The 21,173-nt window shown below is 41.4% G+C and overlaps 1 protein-coding gene across 2 annotated transcripts in view; it reads left to right on the forward strand.

The window, feature by feature from the left end:
• The window catches only part of TTC4 (tetratricopeptide repeat domain 4), a 19,513-nt gene extending 1,523 nt beyond the window's left edge, over positions 1 to 17,990 (forward strand). The window contains exons 3-10 of one of the 2 annotated variants that reach the window (XM_006919243.3): positions 95 to 256; positions 1,992 to 2,069; positions 3,331 to 3,455; positions 9,369 to 9,455; positions 11,287 to 11,504; positions 12,070 to 12,151; positions 14,624 to 14,706; positions 16,724 to 17,990. In XM_006919243.3, coding sequence (XP_006919305.1) covers positions 95 to 256; positions 1,992 to 2,069; positions 3,331 to 3,455; positions 9,369 to 9,455; positions 11,287 to 11,504; positions 12,070 to 12,151; positions 14,624 to 14,706; positions 16,724 to 16,826 — 938 coding nt within the window. In that variant the 3' untranslated portion in view covers positions 16,827 to 17,990. Of the gene's footprint in view, positions 1 to 94; positions 257 to 1,991; positions 2,070 to 3,330; positions 3,456 to 9,368; positions 9,456 to 11,286; positions 11,505 to 12,069; positions 12,152 to 12,651; positions 13,232 to 14,623; positions 14,707 to 16,723 lie in introns of those variants that run through there. The other variant, XM_025051931.1, reaches the window with a different exon arrangement.
• Positions 17,991 to 21,173: the final 3,183 nt, after the last annotated feature.

Genomic DNA, 21,173 nt, shown 5'->3' on the forward strand with positions numbered 1-21,173 from the left:
TGGTTTATTATGTTTAATTTTTGCATGATTTAGAAACTTTTAATGAGACTTTTTAAAAATAGGAAATGGTGATTATTTCTTCTCTTCTTTACAGAACAGGCCAAGACCTATAAAGATGAGGGCAATGATTACTTTAAAGAAAAAGACTATAAAAAAGCTGTGATTTCATACAGTGAAGGCTTAAAGAAGAAATGTGGAGATGCTGATTTGAATGCTGTTCTTTATACCAACCGGGCAGCAGCACAGTACTATCTGGGTAATTCCATTATTTAGTGCTTTCTAAAGAGTTAACTTATGATAAAAACCATTATGATGGCTAGTGGAGAGTTTGAGAGTGTCAGAGGAAGAGGAGCTGCTTCTCCCAGAAACTTAGGATAGTTTAATTGAACTCTGATCTTCCAGGTAGACTTGGTGAAAAGGGAAGCCAGATTGTTTTTGAAAAAAATTCCCATCCCCTCCTCCTCCCATAGATTGCATAATTTTTACTATCCGAACCAAATGAGCGACGTGAAGTACCTTAATACAGGAGTTTATGATCTGGGGTTTTTTAGCCCAAATTCTCTCTCAAAAGTTTTTTTCTGGCCTTGTACCCTCTTCTCAAGTATACTAGAAGGATTAAGGCAATAGAGGTCTTTGTGTGAGAACTATATTAATATAAGGGAGAATTTCTCAATATTCTGTGGGGCCCTTGAAAGAAAAAATATTCTTTGGACAAGTAAGTTTGGAGAGTGTTGCTTCTTTGTTGGGGATTTGCAGCACACATTAGTATGTTAAGGACTGTGAGAAAACCTATAGCAAAGAACCTTACCCTGTGATTCTCAAGTTCTGTAAGCCCCCTTTTCAGTTAACATTTATTAACATGCAGTACTGTTCAGCAGATGTCACTTTGGGAAACACTGATTATTTGGGTGGCATTACTGCTGGTGACTATTTTTGGCCATATTAGATCTGTGTTTTTTATCACAGTTTAGAGAGTACCTGGAAATGACTCCAGGCATTTCTTCGGGCCTGGGAGAGAATAAGCCTTGCAGTCTAGCTGGGATAAGTCTGTTGGGATTTAGTATCATTTGGGTAGTTTCTACCCAACCATAGTCTGCTCCTACTGTTCTCATTTAGCCTGTTTTATTATAAAATTCTAAAAAGTAAGAGTGGTGTAGAACTTTAGAGGTTAGAGGTTATTTGGGCCAACCAACCCCCTCATTTTGTATAAGCCCAGAGAGAGGCCCTTTGGTTAGTACCAGAACCTGGATTAGAAACTCAGTTTTCTGACTTCTGGAGGAATACATCTTCATTCAGATGACAAACTGAGTTCTTATTCTGTTGTAGGCACTGGCATCCTAGAGATGAGTAAGACCCAACCTTTTACTATGTGCTAAGCACTGCATTGTGAACAAGAGCTACATAGTTCTTTTTCTTGGAGAACTTAAAGGGTGTCACTTACAGGGTTAGTAAGACCAAAAGCACCTTGTAAGAAAAAAAAAGTGTGTGTGTGACACCAGAGGGGCAGATGCTTAATGAGAGCCATTCCTTAACTAATATGTCACTGGTAGAGCTCACTTTCATATTTGTTATCCCTTTTGACCTCTTAGCAACTATGAAAGGTAGGGTAAGTTCTTAGAATATTGTTGGGTCAAAGTATCTCAAAGTGCATTCTGATTTGCTAATTTACCCTTAGAGTGCCCTTTTCCCATATCTTTAATATTGGATATTCTCTTTAATTTTTACCAATTTCATGTTAATTTTAATTAATCATTCTTGACATTAAACATCTTTTCATGTGCTTACGGTCTGTAGTTCTGTGGGTTGGTTGCTTGGTGTTACAAACAGTTCTAAGGTTCTTGATGACCACAATTATATTTCTTTTCTAAAAACAGTTGCTCTGATTTATATTTATCCAGGATTGTACAGTGTCTTTGTGCCTACCCACAAAATTTTGGAAATATTCTGATCTCAAAACTAGTTCTTTCTTTTACTAACTGGTGTTTTATTAGGCAATTTTCGTTCTGCTCTCAATGATGTGACAGCTGCTAGAAAGCTAAAACCCTGCCACCTCAAAGCAATAATAAGAGGTAAGTCTTATAGAACTAAAGTATGATTATCATGAAGGAAAAGTTGGCATGTACTGCACCAAAAGTTGAGACATTTTAGGCTCCTGGTCCTTATCCACAGCAACATGCCATTTTTAAAAGAATTCCCCAGAGAATCATATAACCTTTTGTGTGTTAACAATTTGTAGATAAATTGAAATTTCTCATTTCAAATTAGTAAAGAATAAAATTAATTAAAATAAAGCAGTTCCAAAAGCCACATTCTAATTTTTTCCAAATTAGCTGATTGAAAGGTGAGATCTTCAAATGCCATCTTCATGTTAATTAAAAGATAAGTTATGGGACCTTTGTTGATAACTCTGATGCTGAGATGTTTCTAGATTGTTTTTTCACTTGTAGTCTGACCTTTCTATATAATAATAGTGCTTTTATTACTTTTATACTTCATCTTTTTTTTTTTGAGGAGCTTAAAGGTGCTTTGCAAACTTTAATTTATTCCTCACATATTAATCTTCCCTATATTTCCATGGACCAACTTAAAAATGCTTTATCAAAGTTCTGCTTCTTTAGATATTTATGATTGGGTGTAGTAAGTAGATCCATGTCGCTTAGCTGTGGGGAAAGAAGGTACTGAGCAAAGATTGGCAAATAAATTGAATGTAGTCCTGTGGAATTGGACTCTGGCTGGAAGTCTAATCCTCGGCCGAATTGTCAGTTTTACTTTACCATGTGACCTTGGCAAGACATCCACTCTATCAGTTTGCTCATCTCTGGAAGATGAGGTTGGATTCTGTTGACATCTAAACCCTTACAGTTCTGATATTTTGAAATTCTGTGGAAAGCCTAAAGAGGCTAACTGGAGAAAATTGAACATGATTAAAGGAGAGGCAGCTTATACTGGTAGCCATCAAGAGTAATTTTAAGAGAGACCTAATGTCTTTGGTCTTGCCACTGCTTTGATGAATGGCTGAAGCACATTCTGCTTGCTGATTCCATTTAGAAAAATCCTCTGAGATGGGCTTTATTCTTATCTGCAGACGAGGAACCCGAAGCTCAGAGATGCTCAGTTCTTTCTCTGATGCCTTTAATGCCTGGTAAATGACAGAGCCAGATTTCCAGCCCCGATCTGTCTGATTTCAAAGACTATGCTTTTTGCCACTAAGCCAAAAAGCTTTTCCCTTTAGGGTACTGGGTGGTAGCTGGTGGAGGTGGGTGTTCCTGTTTAAGGGTGACTCTTTCCATGCATGTTGTCTAAGGATCCTAATGGTTCTGGGTTCTGCAGGTGCCTTATGCCATCTGGAACTGAAAAACTTTGCCGAGGCTCTGAACTGGTGTGATGAGGGGCTGCAGATAGATGCGAAAGAAAAGAAACTTCAGGAAATGAGGGCTAAAGCAGACAAACTGAAGGTTGGTGGCAGAATCAGTAGCTATTTGACATTTGTTAATTAGTATTAATGAATTAATTAGCATTCTCAAGATTGTGTGTTTTTAGTTGTAAACTTCTTTAAAAACACACTCCAAACCAGTCTTTATCCTTAGAATGCTGGAGGACACAGAGAAATAAACAATAGTGTGATAGAGGCAAGCAAGAATACAAAGTAGGAGTGGTCTCTGACTTTGCCTTGGCCAAGAGCAGGGCAGAAATGGGGGTAGCAGAGAAGCTTTGCTGAAAGAGGTGATGCCTGAGTCTAATCTCTTGAAGACTGAGCAAGAGTTTACTCAGTTGGGGGTAGGGGTGAGGGGAACATTCTAGATAGGATAAAGCAGAACTGTATAGCCTTGGATAAGTTCCTGATCTTTCTGAAACTCAGACCCCTCTTTGAAAATAATGAATATAATATATACCTCAAAGGTTTTTATGAAGATTAAATGAGAGGGAGTGGGGGGAGTGAGAGAGAGAGAGAGAGAGAGAGTGTGTGTGTGTGTGTGTGTGTGAGTGTGTGTATGTACTTAGTGAATTTCTGAGACATATAGTACTAGATAAATTTGTGGTTATTTTGATTTGAATAACTAAGAAATGGTATAAGACTGCCATAGTTTGGCTGGGTGTAGGGGTGGTAGTGGGGGGCATTTGTCAAAATTAGAGGCAGTTATTTAAGGTTGCAGCTGCCTGAGGCAGTGGCTAACAGTTGAGGCAAACAGTAGGCTTACCAGAAAACTTAAAAGGAAAAGCTGGGGAATGAGATTCTATAAGGGCTTTGTAAAGCTCCAACATATTCCTGGGAATGCAGGTCACATTATGTGCCCAGGGCTATGCACGTGCTCAGGAAAGACCTAAGCAGACCTTAAGCTCTCACTTCTGGCTGATGTGTAGGCTCTGTGCAAGCAGGAAGTGAAGGTTAAAGCTGAATTGTAAACTGCTTGGGTGAGAGTTGAAAGTGTGCACCAACATGTACATAGAGCTTTTCAGCAAAGACCGACTTTGTTGGCTTAAGGCATTTAGGGGAATCTGTCCAGTCATTAGCTAACAATTAAGCTAAATGGTTAGAAACTTTAGTGGTCACATAGAGAATACAGGCTTTACAGAATTAGTTCAGAAAAGTCACTAAGCAAACAAAAAATAACAGCAACAACAAACACTGGGGAGGAGACAGAATCTGATTTCCAGGGTTGCCACATTATATTTGAAATGTCCAGTTTACAACAAAAAATTACAAGACATGCAAAGAAAGGAAAAGTATGGTCATACACAGGAAAGAAATCAATATAAACTGTCTTGGAGGAAGCCCAGACATGGGACTTAAAAGACAAGGAGTTTAAACCAGGTATGTTAAGTATGTTCTAAGAACGAAAGGAAACAATGTCTAAAGAACTACAATAATACCAGAATGATGTCTGATCAAAGAGAGACTATCAGTAAGGAAAAATTATAAAAAAGAACCAAATACAAATACTGTAGTTGATAAGTACAATAACTGAAATGAAAAATTCACTAAGGGGCAGAACTTCAAAGATAGGTCAGTTTGATTACCCAGCCTGAAGAACAGAAAGAAAAAGGAATAAAGACGAAGAGAGACCAAGACACCTGTGGGATGCCATTAAGTGCATCATAGACATAATAGGAGTTTCAGGAGAGGAGAGAAAGGGACAAAAAAAATATTTGAAGAAATAACAGTTGAAAACTTCCCAGATTTGATGACAAACAGTAATCTATCCTTCCAAGAAGCTTAATAAACTCCAAGTGGGATATACTTAAAGAAATCTGCACCCGGATACATCGTAATCAAACTGTTGAAAGTCAAAGAAGAGAATCTTAGAAGCATCAAGAGAGAAGTGACAGTTCACATAGGAGACCCTCAATAAAATTAAAAACTGATAGCAGAAACCATGGAAGCCAAAACGCAATGGGATGACATTCTAAGTGCCAAAATAAGACTATCAACCAAGAATTCTATATCCAGGAAACTTACCCGTTAAAAATGAAGGAGAGGAAGAATTAAAACTATTTGCAAGTGATATGATCTTGTATATAGAAAATCCTAAGGAATCCACTAAAAGAACTATTTGAACTAATAGTTCAGCAAGCTGGAAGGATATGTCAGTATACAAAAATCAACTGTATTCCGTATATTTTTAACGAACGTTCCAAATGTAAAAATAAAACAATTTCATTTATAATAGCATCAAGGAGAAATAAAATACTTAGGAATAAGTTTAACAAAAGTAGCATAAAACATATACTTTGAAGATACAAAACATGGTTAAAAGAAATTAAACCTAAATAAGTGGGAAGACATTCCTTCCATGTTCATGGAGAAGATCTTGATATTATTAAGATGACAATTCTCCCCAAATTGGTGTACAGATTTCAATGCACTATGCATCAAAATTCCAGCTGGCTTCTTTGCAGAATATTGAGAAGCTGATTCTGATAGTCCTATGGAAATTCAAGGGACTCATAATAGCCATAACAATCCTGAAAAACAAATGTTACAGGACTCACACTTCCCAATTTCAAATCATACCAGAAAAGCTATAGTAATCAAGACATTGTGGTACTGGCATAAGGATAGACATATACTGTAATAGAATTGAGAATTCAGAAATAAACCCTCACATTTATAGACAGTTGATTTTCAACAGGAGTACCCAAACCATTCAGTGAGGGGAGAAATAGTCTTTTCAACAAATGATGCTGGGACTAAAACTCTTAGAAGAAAACATTGGCATAAATCTTCATGACCTTAGATTAGGCATTGGTTTCTTAGATGTGACACAAAAAGCTTAAGCAGCTAAAGAAAAAAATAGATATACTTTATTAAAAGTAAAAACTTTATGCTTCAGAGGACCCATTGAGAAAGTAAAAAGGCAACCACAGAATGGGAGAAAATATTTGTAAATCATATATCCGCTAAGGGACTTTTATCTAGAATATGTAAAACACTCTTAACATCTCAGTAATCAGAAGTTTTTTAAATGAGCAAAGGAAATGGATAGACATTTCTTTAAAGATGATACGCAAATGGCCAACAAGCAAAAGAAAGATAATATCATTAGTCATTAGGGAAATATAAATCAAAAACACAATCAGATACTAATTCACTAGCATAGCTGTAATTTTTTTACAGTAGGTAAATAATAAACTGATGAAAATGTGGAGAAACCGATACCCTTACATATTGCCGGTGGGAATGTAAAATGGTGTAACCACTATGGAAAACAATATGACAGTTCATCAAAAAGTTAACCATAGAATTACCATATAGCATAGCATTTCCACTCCTAGGTATGTACCCAAAAGAACTGTGAACAGGTATTCAAACAAATACTTATACATGAATGTTCATAGCAACACTATTCATAATGGCTAAAAAGTGAAAGCAATCTAAATGTCCATCTCCTGATGATAAATAAAGGAATGAAGTCGTGATACATGCTACAAATTCGATGAACCTCAAAATACTATGCTGTGAAAGAAGCCAGATATGAAAGATCACATATTCTATGATTTCATATATATATGAAACATCCAAAATAGGTAAATCTGTAAAGACAGCAGATGGTGTCCAGGAGTTGGGGGGACTGACTGCTAAATGGGCTTGCAGTTTTCTTTTAGGATATTGAAAAGTCTTGGAACTACATAGAGGTGTTGATTGCACAAAATAGTGAGTGTACTATATGCCACCGAATCATATACTTTAAAATGGTTAATTTTATGTCGTGAATTTCACCTCAATTAAAAATTAAAAAATACATATACTAACCAAAAAAGACAAAATTATTGATAAATAGGACTTAGTCGAAACTTAAAAAAAAGAGATATCACTAAGATTCAAAGGCAAGCCATAGAATGGGAGAAAATATTTGTAATACAAATGTCTGATAAAGGATTTGTATCCAGAATACATAAAGAAGTCAATATGGAAAATTTTTAAATGTGGCAAAAGAAACAGATACTTCTCAAAAGATTTACAATAAGCACGTGAAAATATGCACAGTATCATTAGTCGTCAGGGAAATGCAAATTAAACCTCAGTGGGATCCCAGTGTACAAGACTGCCTGCCAATACCAAATATTGGCAAAGATGTGGACCAACTGGAACTCTCACATACTGCCCGTGGGATATAAAATGGTATGACCATGTTGGAAATCAGTTTGACAGTTTCATACACCTCTCCTACGACCCAGCAATTTCACTCCTAGATATTTACCTAAGAGAAATTAAAACATGTTTATAAAAAGACTTGTATAAGAATGCTTATAGCCTGTTTTAGTCATAGTAACCCAGAAATAGTTGTGTCTAATAACAAGAAAATAGATAAGCAAAGTGTAGTATATTCATACCATTAATATTACTTGGCAGTAAAAAGAAACAAACCTGTCAGTGGTGGGATGGGGTGGGGACTGACTGCAAAGGGGTATGAAGGAACCTTCTGGGGATAGAAATGTTTTCTGTCTTGATTGGAGTGTTGAGTACTCAGGGTATACATTTACCATAACTTATCAACTGTACACTTAAAATCTATAAATTATTCCTCGATACAGTTGATTTAAAGTGCGGGGAGGGGGCCTCCTCTGACCTAGTGGTTATTCTACTTTATGTGGGCTGCTGAGACCCCAAACTTCAGCTGAGAGAGCAGGAAGCCATATCCACCCACTTGCATCCTGTAAATAAAGTAAAAACAACATGGGACAGAGGCCGAGTCATCCTTAATCATCCATCTTAATCATTTTCTAATGTGGATCATACACCGTGTGGTTGGTCAGGTGTAGTTCCACTGGGAAGGCAGAATTGGACATAGTTTTAGTGGTATCCATGGGGCAGGCGCTCTTGATAGTATAATCATACTAATAGCAGAAAAGATTTTTGCAGCTCTCTTGGCATACTGAATTGGGGAAGGAATGACCAAGAATTATCAGCCATTGTCTCCCTGAAAGGGTAGATTTTGTTCACAAGAAAAAAAAAGACCCATGTTAACCTTTGTGGGGTATTGTGTGGAAGATAAGGGATGGTTAGTGTTATATTTTAGAGCAGGGGTCAGCAAATTGACCCACAGGCCAAATCCAGTCTGTAGCCTGTTATTGCACATTCTGTGAACTAAGAATATTTTTTGCATTTTTAAAGGGTTATAAACAGCAAACAAAACCTGATAATATATGACAGAGACAATACATGGTCTACAAAGTCTAAAATATTTACTCTCTGGCCCTGTAAGGAGGAGTTTGCTGATCCCTATTAATCTACAATCTTGGGGATAAAAGAAGGATCAACTAGTTTGGGGTAGATTAGCAGGTAAAGGAAATCAAAATTATATTTCTGCCAGATTAAGTAGACTGGTAGTACTTTTCTCTCATGGATTATAATTGTGCAAAAGCCAGAGCCTCTGATAAGTTCTTACCCTGGGTTTTTCCAATGTGTTTTCCTATACTCCAGCCACACCAGAGAAGCTGAAATGCCCCATAAGCTCCAATGTTAGTCCCTATTACCGAGAATGCCCTTTCTCCTTCATCTGGTACAATCTTCCTTGTCTATCTAAACTCACCTTCTCAAAGGGGCAGTCAGTCCTTCCTGTGTGTTTCATAGAACTTGGTTCACACTGCCATGGTAACGCATAACAGACTGTTTACTTAGCTGTTCCCCTCAGTAGATTGTAATCTACTTGGGTACAGCAACTGTAGATTTTTAAATTTCTGCTGCCACTGGTTCTAGCACCCAGACACGTGCTTTTTAAATGCTTATTGAACTGAATCTGGCCATTGGTATCCTTTGTCACAGGAGTCTGGGTTGGATAGAGACCAGAGATAGTAATTCGGAGCAGGCTGGGGTAACAAGAGGAAGCAAGTTCCCTAGAGCTGATGCATCTGAATTTCATTTTTAGCGAACTGAACAGAGGGATATAAGGAAAGCAAAGTTGAAAGAAAAGAAGGAGCAGAATCAGAATAAGGCTTTACTCCAGGCCATCAAGGTGAGTTCTCAAACCTCAGGCCCTTATGTTCTTGCTAACTCCATTAATCTTGAAGCCTCTTGGGAACATTTTTTGGGGTGCTTTACCTGAATGAATTTCTTCATTTTCTCTTTGCTCTGGTGAAGCAATGTGATGAAGGGGCCCTGAAGTCAGCACCCTCTGAGTTCAGTCAGCTCTCCCACTTGTGTACATGTGTTGGGCTCAGGTAACCTATACTAAATAGTTGCTATGGGTTAAGCATTATTAATCACAGTAGTTTTCTGAAGTAGGTCTTCTTGTTTCTGTTTTGGTAGATGATGACAGTCTTAGAGAGGTGAAGAAACCTCATACAGCTGATGTATGTCAGAGCCAGGTCTTGCTCTTAGCCACTGTGTTATACTGCATTGAGAAAGTGTGAATTTTTAGGATGTTGCTCCTCTAACTAACAATAACAACAACAAATTCTACCTCCCTTACCCTCTTTTTCCTGCATTTTAAATGAACGTAGTCTGATCTAAACCCTGTTTTTACCTGGATATCCAGCAAGTCACCTGATGAGCCTTGGTCTTATAAGAGGGAATAACACCTGCTATGGGAGTATGGGGTAGGTTCTTGGTTTCATTCTTTGGTTAGTTAAATTATGTACCCATTTAAGTGACTTGACTTTGAGAACTTCAGACTACCAAGATACACTCTACTTATCCCTCCCCACTTCAAGTAATCTATTAACATATATTAGTAGATTAAACAGAATGTAATACTCCAGATTCTCTACCTAATCCTCATTTACAGTGAGGAATTTGGTCATTTTCTAAAATGTAGAATATTGGAATGTACAGACATTTGCCCACAGACCTTTTTTTTGGGTTCTTCCTTTAGTCCAACTCTGCATCTCAGACTTCACTGTACAGAAGAATTACACTCAACAATAGTATACACAAAGCCATACATACTACATGATATCAATGGTTTAAAGCAGGGGTCAGCAAACTGAAGCCCTGCTTGCTTGTTTGTGTTACCTATGGCTGTTTTCACACTACAGTGGCAGAGTTGAATAGTTTACATCTGCAGAGACCATTTGACCCACAGAGCCTAAAATATTTCTTATCTGACCCTTTAAGGGAAAGTTTGCCAATCCCTGACTTAGGAGATAGCATTAAAGGTAATTTTGATTGCATGTAATTTTTTTCTTGGGTGCTAGCCTTAGGAACCTCCACACAAATACATAAGAGGTGACGCTACTATTTAGACTTTTGATTTATCCTTATTTCCATGAGATAGTTAAGATTAAGTCAATGTGCGTTATTTTTGGTATTCCATGTCCCAGCTAAACTATCTGGTGAGATGTGAAAGCATTTACCATTTTTGTACATGCCATACTCTTGCCCTTTTCTGTGCCTTTGCACATCCTGTTCCTTGGAGTGGAACATCCTTCCACCTTCCCGCATCCCCAACTTCTCTGCCTTTCAGAGTCTTTGTTCAAGGCCCAGCATTCCCCAGTCATCTCCAGTCCCCAGACTGAATTAATTCTTCATGATCTGCAGTTCCACAGCTCTACTTCTTACTGTATATTATACTTATTTCTATAGCTATCTCCCCACTAAACCATGAGCAGGGTCTTGAGTGCAGGAATCGTGTCTAACTCATCTCTGTGACAGAGTCCAACATGAGGTTGATGCCCGAGAAAGGTAAGTTAAACAAATGATGCCTACTATGTGCCAGGCCTCAGGGATAATGAAGGTGAATCCTGTGTAGAGCTGGCCCTCAGGGAGCTTGCAGTATTGTAGTTTCCCTGTTTTAGTGGTATGGATTTGCATCCTTCCATACAATAAGGTTTGTGTCTTTACCCCAGGATAGGAACATCAGGCTAGTTTCTGAAGCTGCCAGTGAGGATGAAGATTCAGCCTCAGAAGATCTAGGTGAACTTTTTCTGGATGGGCTCAGCTCAGAGAACCCCTATGGAGCTAGGCTGAGTGTAGATGACCAGGGCAGATTGAGCTGGCCTGTGCTCTTACTATATCCAGAGTATGCCCAGTCGGACTTCATCTCCACTTTTCATGAAGACTCCAGGTACTTACTTGCCCAAGAGTCCTCTGCTCTTGCTTGCATGATCTTTTCCTGCTTTCTCTGTAGGAGGAACAGGTGGATTTTGGGTTGAGGGAAGAGAATAGTATAGAAGGTTTCAATCTGGTTTGGCATAATCTCTATCCTATACCTGATTTCTCACTTTACTAATTGGCTTTTGAGTGACAAACACAGTCTCACCATTGTATTGACTGTCAAGTACTGGTACCTTCTGGTGAGATATAAAATCGTTGTAAGAGTACATGCATAGTAATGCAAGTGTATATTTATTAGAAAAAATAAAACTAGCAGTTTTAAAGTGTGATTTCATAGGGTTAATGTTTAGAATGCAGCTAAATGTAAGGGATTTTGTAAAGCCTGAGTTAAAGACAATTACTATGTCATAACAGAACAAGTGATACACGTACACATTTTGGATACTGTAGTCAAAATGGCTGCCTACATTTCATGTTTTGTACATTCTTGATATGTCTGATTTGGTGTCTGGGGACAATAATGTGGGAAAGATCATGAGTTATTGATACCCAGAAAGTATGTGTTATATCCTTAGGTTTATTGATCATCTAATGGTAATGTTTGGTGAAATGCCCTCTTGGGACTTAGAGCAAAAATACTGCCCTGATAATTTAGAGGTAAGTGAAATTTTATTTTGTTCTTCTGTGGGGTTTTTTGAGGGTTAGGGAGAAGTTTCACTGCCCTTTTAAAAAAATTGTAAAATATACAGAACATAAAATTTACCATTTTAGCTATTTTTAAGTGCATAGTTAGTAGCATTAAGTACATTCACAATCTTATGCAACTGTCACCACTATCTACGTTTGCATCATTCCAATCTGAAACTACCCATGAAACAGTAACTCCCTATTTCTCCCTCCCCTATCCCGTGGAAACCACCATTCTACTTTCTGTTTTTATTAACTTGACTATTTTAGTTACCTCATATGAGTGGTGTCATAAAATATTTGTCCTTTTGTGTCTGGCTTATTTCACTTAGCATAATGTCTTCAAGGTTCATCCATTTTGTAGCATGTATCAGAATTTCCTTTTCAAGGCAGAATAATATTCCATTTTTGGGATTTAAAAAAAAAATCACAATTTATAGTACAAATAATTTGTCTTCTAATCATTTCAGAATAAGATGCCAGCTGATGCCCCATCACTCCTGAATACTTTAGTGTCTACTTCCCACAATGGGAATCAACCATCAATATTAAGAAATTAACTTGGGTACATTAGTGCCACCTAATCTTCAGACTCTGTTCAGTTTTTACAGATTGTCCCAGTAATGTTCTTTATAGCAAACAGATCTGTTCAGTATCCCACATTGTATTGTATTTAGTGGTCATGTCCCTTTAGTCTCCTTCAGGCTGTGGAAGAATTTCTCAAGTCTTTCCTCAGTTTTCTAGATCTTAACACTTTTGAAGACCAGGTATTTTGTGGAAAGTCCATCAGTGTAGGTTTGTCTGTTTTCGTGACTAGATCTGGATTATGCATATTTGACTGGAATATCACATAAGTGATGCTGTGTTTTGTTGCATCCTGTCAGGTGCACGTGATTTCAGTTTGCCATTACTGATGACATCACTTTGATCATCTGATTGAGGTGGGGGGGGATCTGACAGGCTTCTCTCTTGTAAAGCTACTATTTTTCACTTTGTAATTAGTATTTTTTAGGGAGGTACTTTAAAATAAATATCCCATTGTTTATCACACCTTAGATGTAATCATTTATTTGTATCGTAATCATTTATTTGTATCGTAATCATTTATTTGTATCAGTGGGTTTGTGGTTTTCTATTCATTGAGTTATAATCTGTTACTATGATTATGTTATACTCGAATTGTCTCACATTTGGCCACTGTTTCCATTTTTTGTCATGTTTCCATTTTTTAAGCACTTCCTTGCTTTCTAGCACAAGGTGTTCTAGGCCGAAATTGTGCTTTTCTTGTCCTAGCTCTGGAGTCAGCCATTTTCCCCAAGGAGCCCTGGTTCTTTTTAGTGAAAAAATGGTATTTAGAAGCCAAGATCTGTGCAATAGGTATACTCATAAGTATGGGAGTGGGCGGGGTGTGGGGGGGGCGCATTGCACTGCTCCAATGCCGTGTATGGGGGCCAGGGGGAGGGAGAGGACATGAGGTCTCACTGGTATCTTCAGTTGATCCAACACCACAGGATCTCTTCCTTTCTGTATTTGTAGCACTGGCTTCTATTATTAATATATTTATTAATTTGATCAATCTCTATATTTAATCCCACTCCTGTCACCACCACTGTCCCCTCTCTCATGTGAAACCTTCCTCACTCTGTTTGGACTCTTGATTCCCCACATCCGGCTGCCGCCCCAGTATGGGTGCCCTCATCCTGTGCACTCTCTTGACGCCCCACACTGCATGAACATCCTCTTCGTCTTGCTTGGTTCCCACTCCCCATAGCAGGATGCCCCCTGCCATGAGTGGCTGCCTTCTTCACCCTGGTTAGGCCCCCATATCAGCTGTTCTCATGCATAGACACCCTCCTCACCCCATGTGGGCTCTTGATACCCCACCCTGGACAGCCATCTACCAGGAAGCCCTTCTCACCATGCTTAGGCTGGCCGGCCCCCAGCAAGGATCCCCTCCTCTAGGGGCTGGGCTTTGAGCCCATCACCCCTGCAGCCCTCCTCTGCAGATGCTTCCTCACCCTGCTTGGGCTTTGACATCAGCACAAGGTTATCCTCCGTGTGGACATCCTTCTCCTGCTCTGGGCCACCATGGGGGACTTTCTTCCCCCATGCCTATGGCTCTGTGACTGAATTGTTGGGGATGGGAAGGCTTATAGGTCTGGGCTGTGTCTTGGCTCCTTTGTTTACTGGCTGGATTTTTTTGGTGAGTTATTTCCCTTCTCTGAGTATTGGTTTTATCTTTCGGAAAATGGAGCTGATAGTACCTTTTCTAGTGTCACAGGGGAGAACTGAGTGCTTTATACTCCACAGCCTATAAAGGAGCCATTCAGTGAGTAATAGTCACCATCTCTTTAACTTTTCCTTAGACTTGGTCTCGACATGCCGGGTGCTGCTATATCCCTTTGTGTGTATCTGACTCCTGCTCCTTTGTTAATCTTACAGGTCTACTTTGAAGATGAGGACAGGGCAGAACTGTACCGGGTGCCTCCCAAGAGCACCCTGCTGCAGGTGCTGCAGCACCCTAGGTGAGTCACTTCATGGGGCTGAGTAGACCAGGGAAGATGCTTATGTACTATCTCAGGGATACAGCCACATTCTCATTCCACTGTTGATTGCCTTGTACTCTCTCCCTTCTGCCCTGGACACAAAACCATGAGACACCAACCATGGAGACTGGCCTGGCCATTGGCCAAGCAGGTGGCAGTGTGATGACTCAGCCCATTGCACTCAGCCTTGACACCTTCAGACTGGGAGAATGGCACTTTTCTGAGGAGGGAAAAGCTTTCCTGAAGACAACTTGGATGGCCCTCTGTTCTCAATTGTGCCTTGTCCCTGATGCTGTTATATGGAAAGAACATTGACTCTTAAAGTCAGACAGTGTCATATACTGGCTCTTTGACCCTGAGCACACACTGCCTCTCTGGGTTGGTTTCCTCTTGAATGGTAATAACTCTTACCTACATATTTCTCAAGGAATTTGAGAGCTGATGAGAGAGGAGTCAAAGTGCTTTTGTAAACTGTAATGGGCAGTTGTGCTGTAAGGGGGCACATTGGTTAGTAGCAGTGGCAGCCAGTTGGATTTGGTAGTTGTCCATTTCTTCTCTTTTGGGGTGTTCCTGGACTATAAAAGAATGCCCTTAGTAGATGTATAAATTGACTCATGGACTACTTTTCCCTAAGCTTTGAGCAAAGCAAGTGTTCTTGCATTTAGGCTCAGAGTCTCATGTGTTAGGGGAATGAAGGTGGTTGGGCGTGGTGGGAGATGAGGCTAGACAGCTGGGTTGAGGCCATGTGGGAAGGCCTTGATGCCCTGCCTGAAAATTGTGACCTTCATCCTGACGATGGTGTTTGGAGCCACAGAAGGTGCTTGTCTATACATAATGATGTATAGATTTTAAGTGTACTATTCGATCGGTGAAGCCTAAAGTAGGGGATGGGTTGGAGAGAGATTTAGGAGGCAGATTGGGAATTGGTGATGTGGTGACTGACTTGGTAGGGGTGTCCAGCTGGTCTTGAGGCTTCTGCTTTGGGTTGGCAAGCAGGAGGTGAAGATTTCTTCAGTTATGATCGATGATTTCTCTTGGCAGTGTTTTTTCTGGCCCCAGATCTATTTTATAGACAAATTTTTAGCTGTTCATTTTCTCAGTAGTTAACAAATTACCTAGATTCTTTAAAGGCCCAAGGTCTACTCTCCCTCATTTATGCCCTCCCCCCTAAAAAAAGGGGGAGAAATCTAAACAGAAAGCAGACTGATTTGTGAAGAACAATTTCATGCTTCTCAGAAAATGTAAATACTGTTGGAAGTGATTAACTTTTAAATGACTGGTATAGGCAAGAGGCTACCCATGACAGGTTTCCAGCAACTTCAGACCCTGGACTGGGTGGAGCCAGAATATAGGCCCCTCTGTCCAGATGTAGGTATATAAGGTAATAAGCCTTGCCCATCTCTCCAACCTGCCTCACTGTTTGCTTTATGCCCAACAATAGTGAAAGCTCTGGTGACCTGTACCTTCTGGCTCTGCTTCCCATCACCCCTTTCCAAATAAAGTCAAGCTCAGACATAGCACCTTCTAGGAGCCTTTCCTTATTTCTCTTCTCACAGAAGAAATCATGCTCATTGTGCTAACACTGTACTTTACAAATGCTTCTACAATTGTGCCTTGCTGTCATGAATTGATTATCTCCCTCTCCCCTGGGCTTGAGAGCAGGGACAATGGTTTTTGTTTGTTTTTAGCACAGGGCTTGGTGCACCCTGGGCATTCACTGTTGAGTGAATGAATGAAAGCATGTTCCTGTAGTGTTCTTGTCACAGTGATGCTAGAGGACTGGCCCAAAGGTTCGGGCTAGGTTGTAAAGGGGTGGGGGTGGGGAGAAAGGCAGGCTATGCTAATTTGCCAGATTTATAAACAACCAAACAAAATGTGCTAAACTTGCATTTTAATGTTGACTCACATCCAAAGGTTCACTTTGTTGTTGGGAAGGTCCGTGAATGATTAAGATTGCAATTCAATTGACCCCTCTCTTTTGTTGTGTTCACTGCAGGTACTTTGTAAAAGCCCTGACACCAACATTTTTGGTCTGTGTAGGATCCTCTCCTTTTTGCAGAAATTATCTCCAGGGGAGAAAGGTGCACCAGGTGAAGTGACTGAGCCAGGCTCTGGGAGCCAGGCTTGCTGGATCTCCTCCCTCATTCTCCTGTCTGGAATCCAGTATACTTCAGTCTGTTGGACATACTTCTAGACTGTCTAGTTGGACACACTATCTGTCACCCTGGGGACAGTCCTTCCTCACATTATGGTGGGAGAGGAGCTGCTGACTTCCCTGAATTGCAGCCTCTCTGGTCAGAGTGCTGAGCCCCAACCGGTCTTCATCCTCTGTTGATAGAAAACTCTACGCCTTGGTCAGGACATCCTTGGACTCACTGTGATCCATGTTAACCACCAGCCTCCATCTCTAAATGGACCATCTGTTGCAGTTAACCATAGCAACTGACCCAAGGAACTCACTGGACTGACTCAGGATCTAGTGACCTGGTTCTGAAGCTTTTTGGAGTTGGAGGCCTCAGAGAAGCTACCCCTCCAACTGCACATATACAAACCATGCATGTAATTTGAAGGCATTAAAGCTGAGCGACTCCAGCCTCTAGTTATTTCATGAGCACAGAGGGTTGCTCTGTGAGGTGCTGTAGATGCCTTGGTGTGTGATGGGGCCAGGAAAGCAGGGTCCTATTTCTCCATTTATAGAGACCTGAAATCTCGGATCCCCTTGAACCCCTAAAAAATTTGCTAATTTTTCTGATCTTTGCAATATGGAGGATTGTGACACACTTGGACAGTGTGGATTCTGCATTCCTCCCCAGTTTTCACATTTCAGGATTTTGTGCCTTTTAAACTGGAGTCTTTTTGCACATTGACTTATTGTCATAGATTGTATTTTTGTCTGCAGCTATTTGCTTCCTTTTTCCTAGAGGGTTTTATATATTCTTACCTATAGCCATGTGACTTCCTGCAGTGCCCACCACATCCCTCTGGGAGTTGTGTGCCTTCCTGAAGAGCCATTGCATGTTAGGTTCATGCTCTTTTCCCTCTGCTATGAGAAACTTTCCCAGATTGTGGCTCTTCCTTCAGCCTGGGTGCCAGAAGGGTAAGACATGTGGAGCAGAGCTGCAGCAGCTGGCCTGCAGCCACTGATTGTAACACAAATGAGAAATGAATGTTTGTTGCTGTAATCATCAGGGGTTATGTGGTGGTTGTTACTCTAGCAAAGCTAACTAATACAGCATTAAACTGAAACCAGCTGCTGTCCTTAAGATGGACTAATGTGGGATTTTGTGCTGAGTGCTTCCTTGTCTTTGAAGGTCAATTTGCTGTAGAATATTGGCAGCCATGCAGCTTTCCTTCCAGGTGCAGGTCCCTGCCTATGGCTCGTGGCCAGGAAGCTGAAGTCCAGCCTTCCTCCCAAGCCTGGCTGAGGCCATGCTTCCTCACTCCCCAGCTAGAGACTCCCACTTAGCTCTCTTTGTAAGAACCCAGCACTTTGTGTAAGAAGCCTAACATTTAGTAACAACCCTAGCAGACAGTGTAGGGTTCCCTACAGTAGCCCCCTCCATTCACCTCACTGTCTTGGGGCAAAGCAGGTTCCGGTGTGCTGCCTTCTCTGTGAAACAGACTAATTACTCCACCCTCTCCCCAACACTGGGATGAGATGCCAGAGAGCAGGTTATACATTCAAAACTACATACCTGACAAAGGTTGTCACGTGACCATCCCTATCACCCAGGCCTTTTCATAAGGCCTCTGATCGACAAGCTTCTGTTTTCCCTTCCCTTCAGTCTCTCCCTTTCCCTCCAGCTAGGGGTGGGGGCAGAAGTGCAAAGGGGAGAAATGGGACTTAGAATGGCAGACTATTAGACCAGAGGTAGGATCCTGGTGGTTGCTGACTTATTGTGACTATAAGGGACTGTGATAAGAGCCTAGTTCATCTGTAAAATGATTCACTATACCACCTACCTCATAGGCATGTCCATGGCACTTATGTGCAAATATTGTATGCAAAGTGCCTGGCACATTATTCAGTAACTAGCTCTTAAGTAAACAGGTGTACATCTATGCAAACCAGTAGTGGCACTAGACCAGTGGTTCTCAACCAGGGGACTTGCACCCCAGGGGACTTGTCAATGTCATTTTTGGTTATTACAACTTGGTGGGATGCTGCTGACATCTAGTGAGTTGAAGCCAGGGATGCTACCTAACATCTTACCCTGCATATGATGGGTTCCCAAAGAATTATCTGGGCCAAATTAATACTGAATTTGAGAAATGCTGCACTAAACCTTCCAGAAGGCGAGCTCTCAGAGTAGGGGCCAAATGAGGCTTTGTTTTGAGTGCCCAGGCCTAACACACAGTGGGAGTTCAGTGACTGTGAGTGTGCTGATGAATGGATGGATGGATGAACAGATGAAAGAACTAAGGAATGAAAACAGTCCTGTTCCAAGGCTCCACTTACACACACAAGCATCAACAATGGCATTCCCAGGGTTGAGCCCAACATGGCTGTCTTATACCTCCTCCAGGAAGGCACCTGGCCTCACAAGCCCACAGGCTTTGCCTCCTCTGACCTCTGCCATCTTCTCTGGGTGCAAGAGAGTGGAAGGAGCATGGACTTAGGAGTGGGCCTGAGGAGGTTAGGACTACAACTCTGCTGGGCCAGAGAAGAGGGGTCTCTGTGCACTGCCCACCCTGGGACCTCTCCTTCCAGTTCTCTGGCCAGTAGAAGCCTCGCTGAGCAGGGCGGAGAAGTGTGGGAAAAAAGCCCTGGGGGGTGCCCCTTATTCAGGGGCAGAGCCGGTGGGACAGGCAGCCCAAGAGGCAGATGATTCCAAGGGGAGCATGTGGGCCTGGCCATTGCCCAGTGCTTCCCCAGCCACCTGCCCATGGCTGAGACTCCAGCAGAGCCAGAGTCAGAGCTCCTGCAGGGCCTCAACCCTCCCCCGACTGATTTTACAGATGAGGAAACTGAGGCCGAGAGAAGAAGGGCAAGGCGCCAGCATTCTCAGCATCCCTGACTTACAGAGCCTTTCCTACCACTTGGGGGCCCCTCCTTCTTACAGGACAGGAGTGCAGCCCTTCTCTCTGGATTTAGGATGGCAGCTGGAGATTTGGGTTGGGGGACAAAGTCCCCTTAAGCTACCCCGAAACACACTACTTGCTGGTTAGGTACACAAGGGCAGGAAGGGAACCAAGAGACATTATGGCGGCTGTCAATATGGAGTTCCAGCACTGTGCAAACCTGAATTCTCATTTTAACAGCCCCGGTCTCGGGTCTAGGATTGCAACTTTATAAATAAGAAAATGAGGACATGCAGCCTTGCCATGGCTGATTGTCAGAGCCATGATATGAACCCAAGCATCTCACTCCAGAGCCCATCTGCCTCCTTTATTGTGTTCCTTTTATTCTGTTTGGTTATAAATATTTAACAAGCACCAACCAAGGGTAGGGCATCAAGGCTGAAGTGCATCAGGCACCCTCTGCCTTCAAGGTCATGCTGTTGAGTGGATGTCATAAATCTAACTCTGGGCTGGAAACTGCTCCAGTGAAGAGAAATAAAGCCACAAAAGCAAGTCTGTCCATGCCTCTGCTCTGAGCCCCCTGTAGCTCCCCCTCATCAATATAGTATGGTATCCAGGGCCCTTCAGGATCTGGCCCCTTACTACCTCTGCAGCTTTCTTTCTCTGGCCTCCTTAGCCCAGTCATCCTGGACACATTTCAGCTATGGGTCAGGAGGGTGCAGTGGCTTAGAGTATTAGCTCGAGGCAGGCTGCCTGCCCTCTAATTCCAGCCCCACGACTCACTAGCTATATGGCCTCCAGACAATTTGCTTAAGCACTGTACCTCAGTTTCTTCATCTACAATATAAACAGGATAGTATCACCTACCTCATGCAGATGCTGTGAGGATGAAATGAGTTAATTATGTGAAGCACATGTAACAGAGCTTGCCTTAAGTGTTCAATCGATGACACGTTTTTTAATTCTCCAATCTTGCCATCTCTTAACTTTGGGCGTTTGCATATTGTTCCCTCTGCCTGGAACATTATTTCCACTTGCTCTCCTTCCTCTATGCCCAACTGTTTCTCCCTTTAACACCTAGTCTTCAATCAGGCCCAGCTGCCTCCTTCAGGAAGCCCTCCTGGCCCCTTATCCCACTTGTCCCATAGCCCCTGCACCATCCCTACACTTACCACACTGCATTGTAATTGTTTACTGGATGGTTCTTCCCACTTCTCTGTAAACTGAGTCAGGGACCCTGAACTGTACACTTTTGTACTGCCAAGACCTAGCAGAGCACCTGCTCAACACATAGTAGGTGCACAACAAATAACTACTGACTGATGACACAGAGGAAGGAGTGATGAATTCTGAACAGATGAGGGGTGGAAGCCACCATACATGACGAATGTGGGCCATGAAGCTGAAGAAATTGGTGGGGTGGG

This window comes from Pteropus alecto, unplaced genomic scaffold, assembly GCF_000325575.1.
Source record: "Pteropus alecto unplaced genomic scaffold, ASM32557v1 scaffold25, whole genome shotgun sequence".
NCBI classification, from domain to species: Eukaryota; Metazoa; Chordata; class Mammalia; order Chiroptera; family Pteropodidae; genus Pteropus; species Pteropus alecto.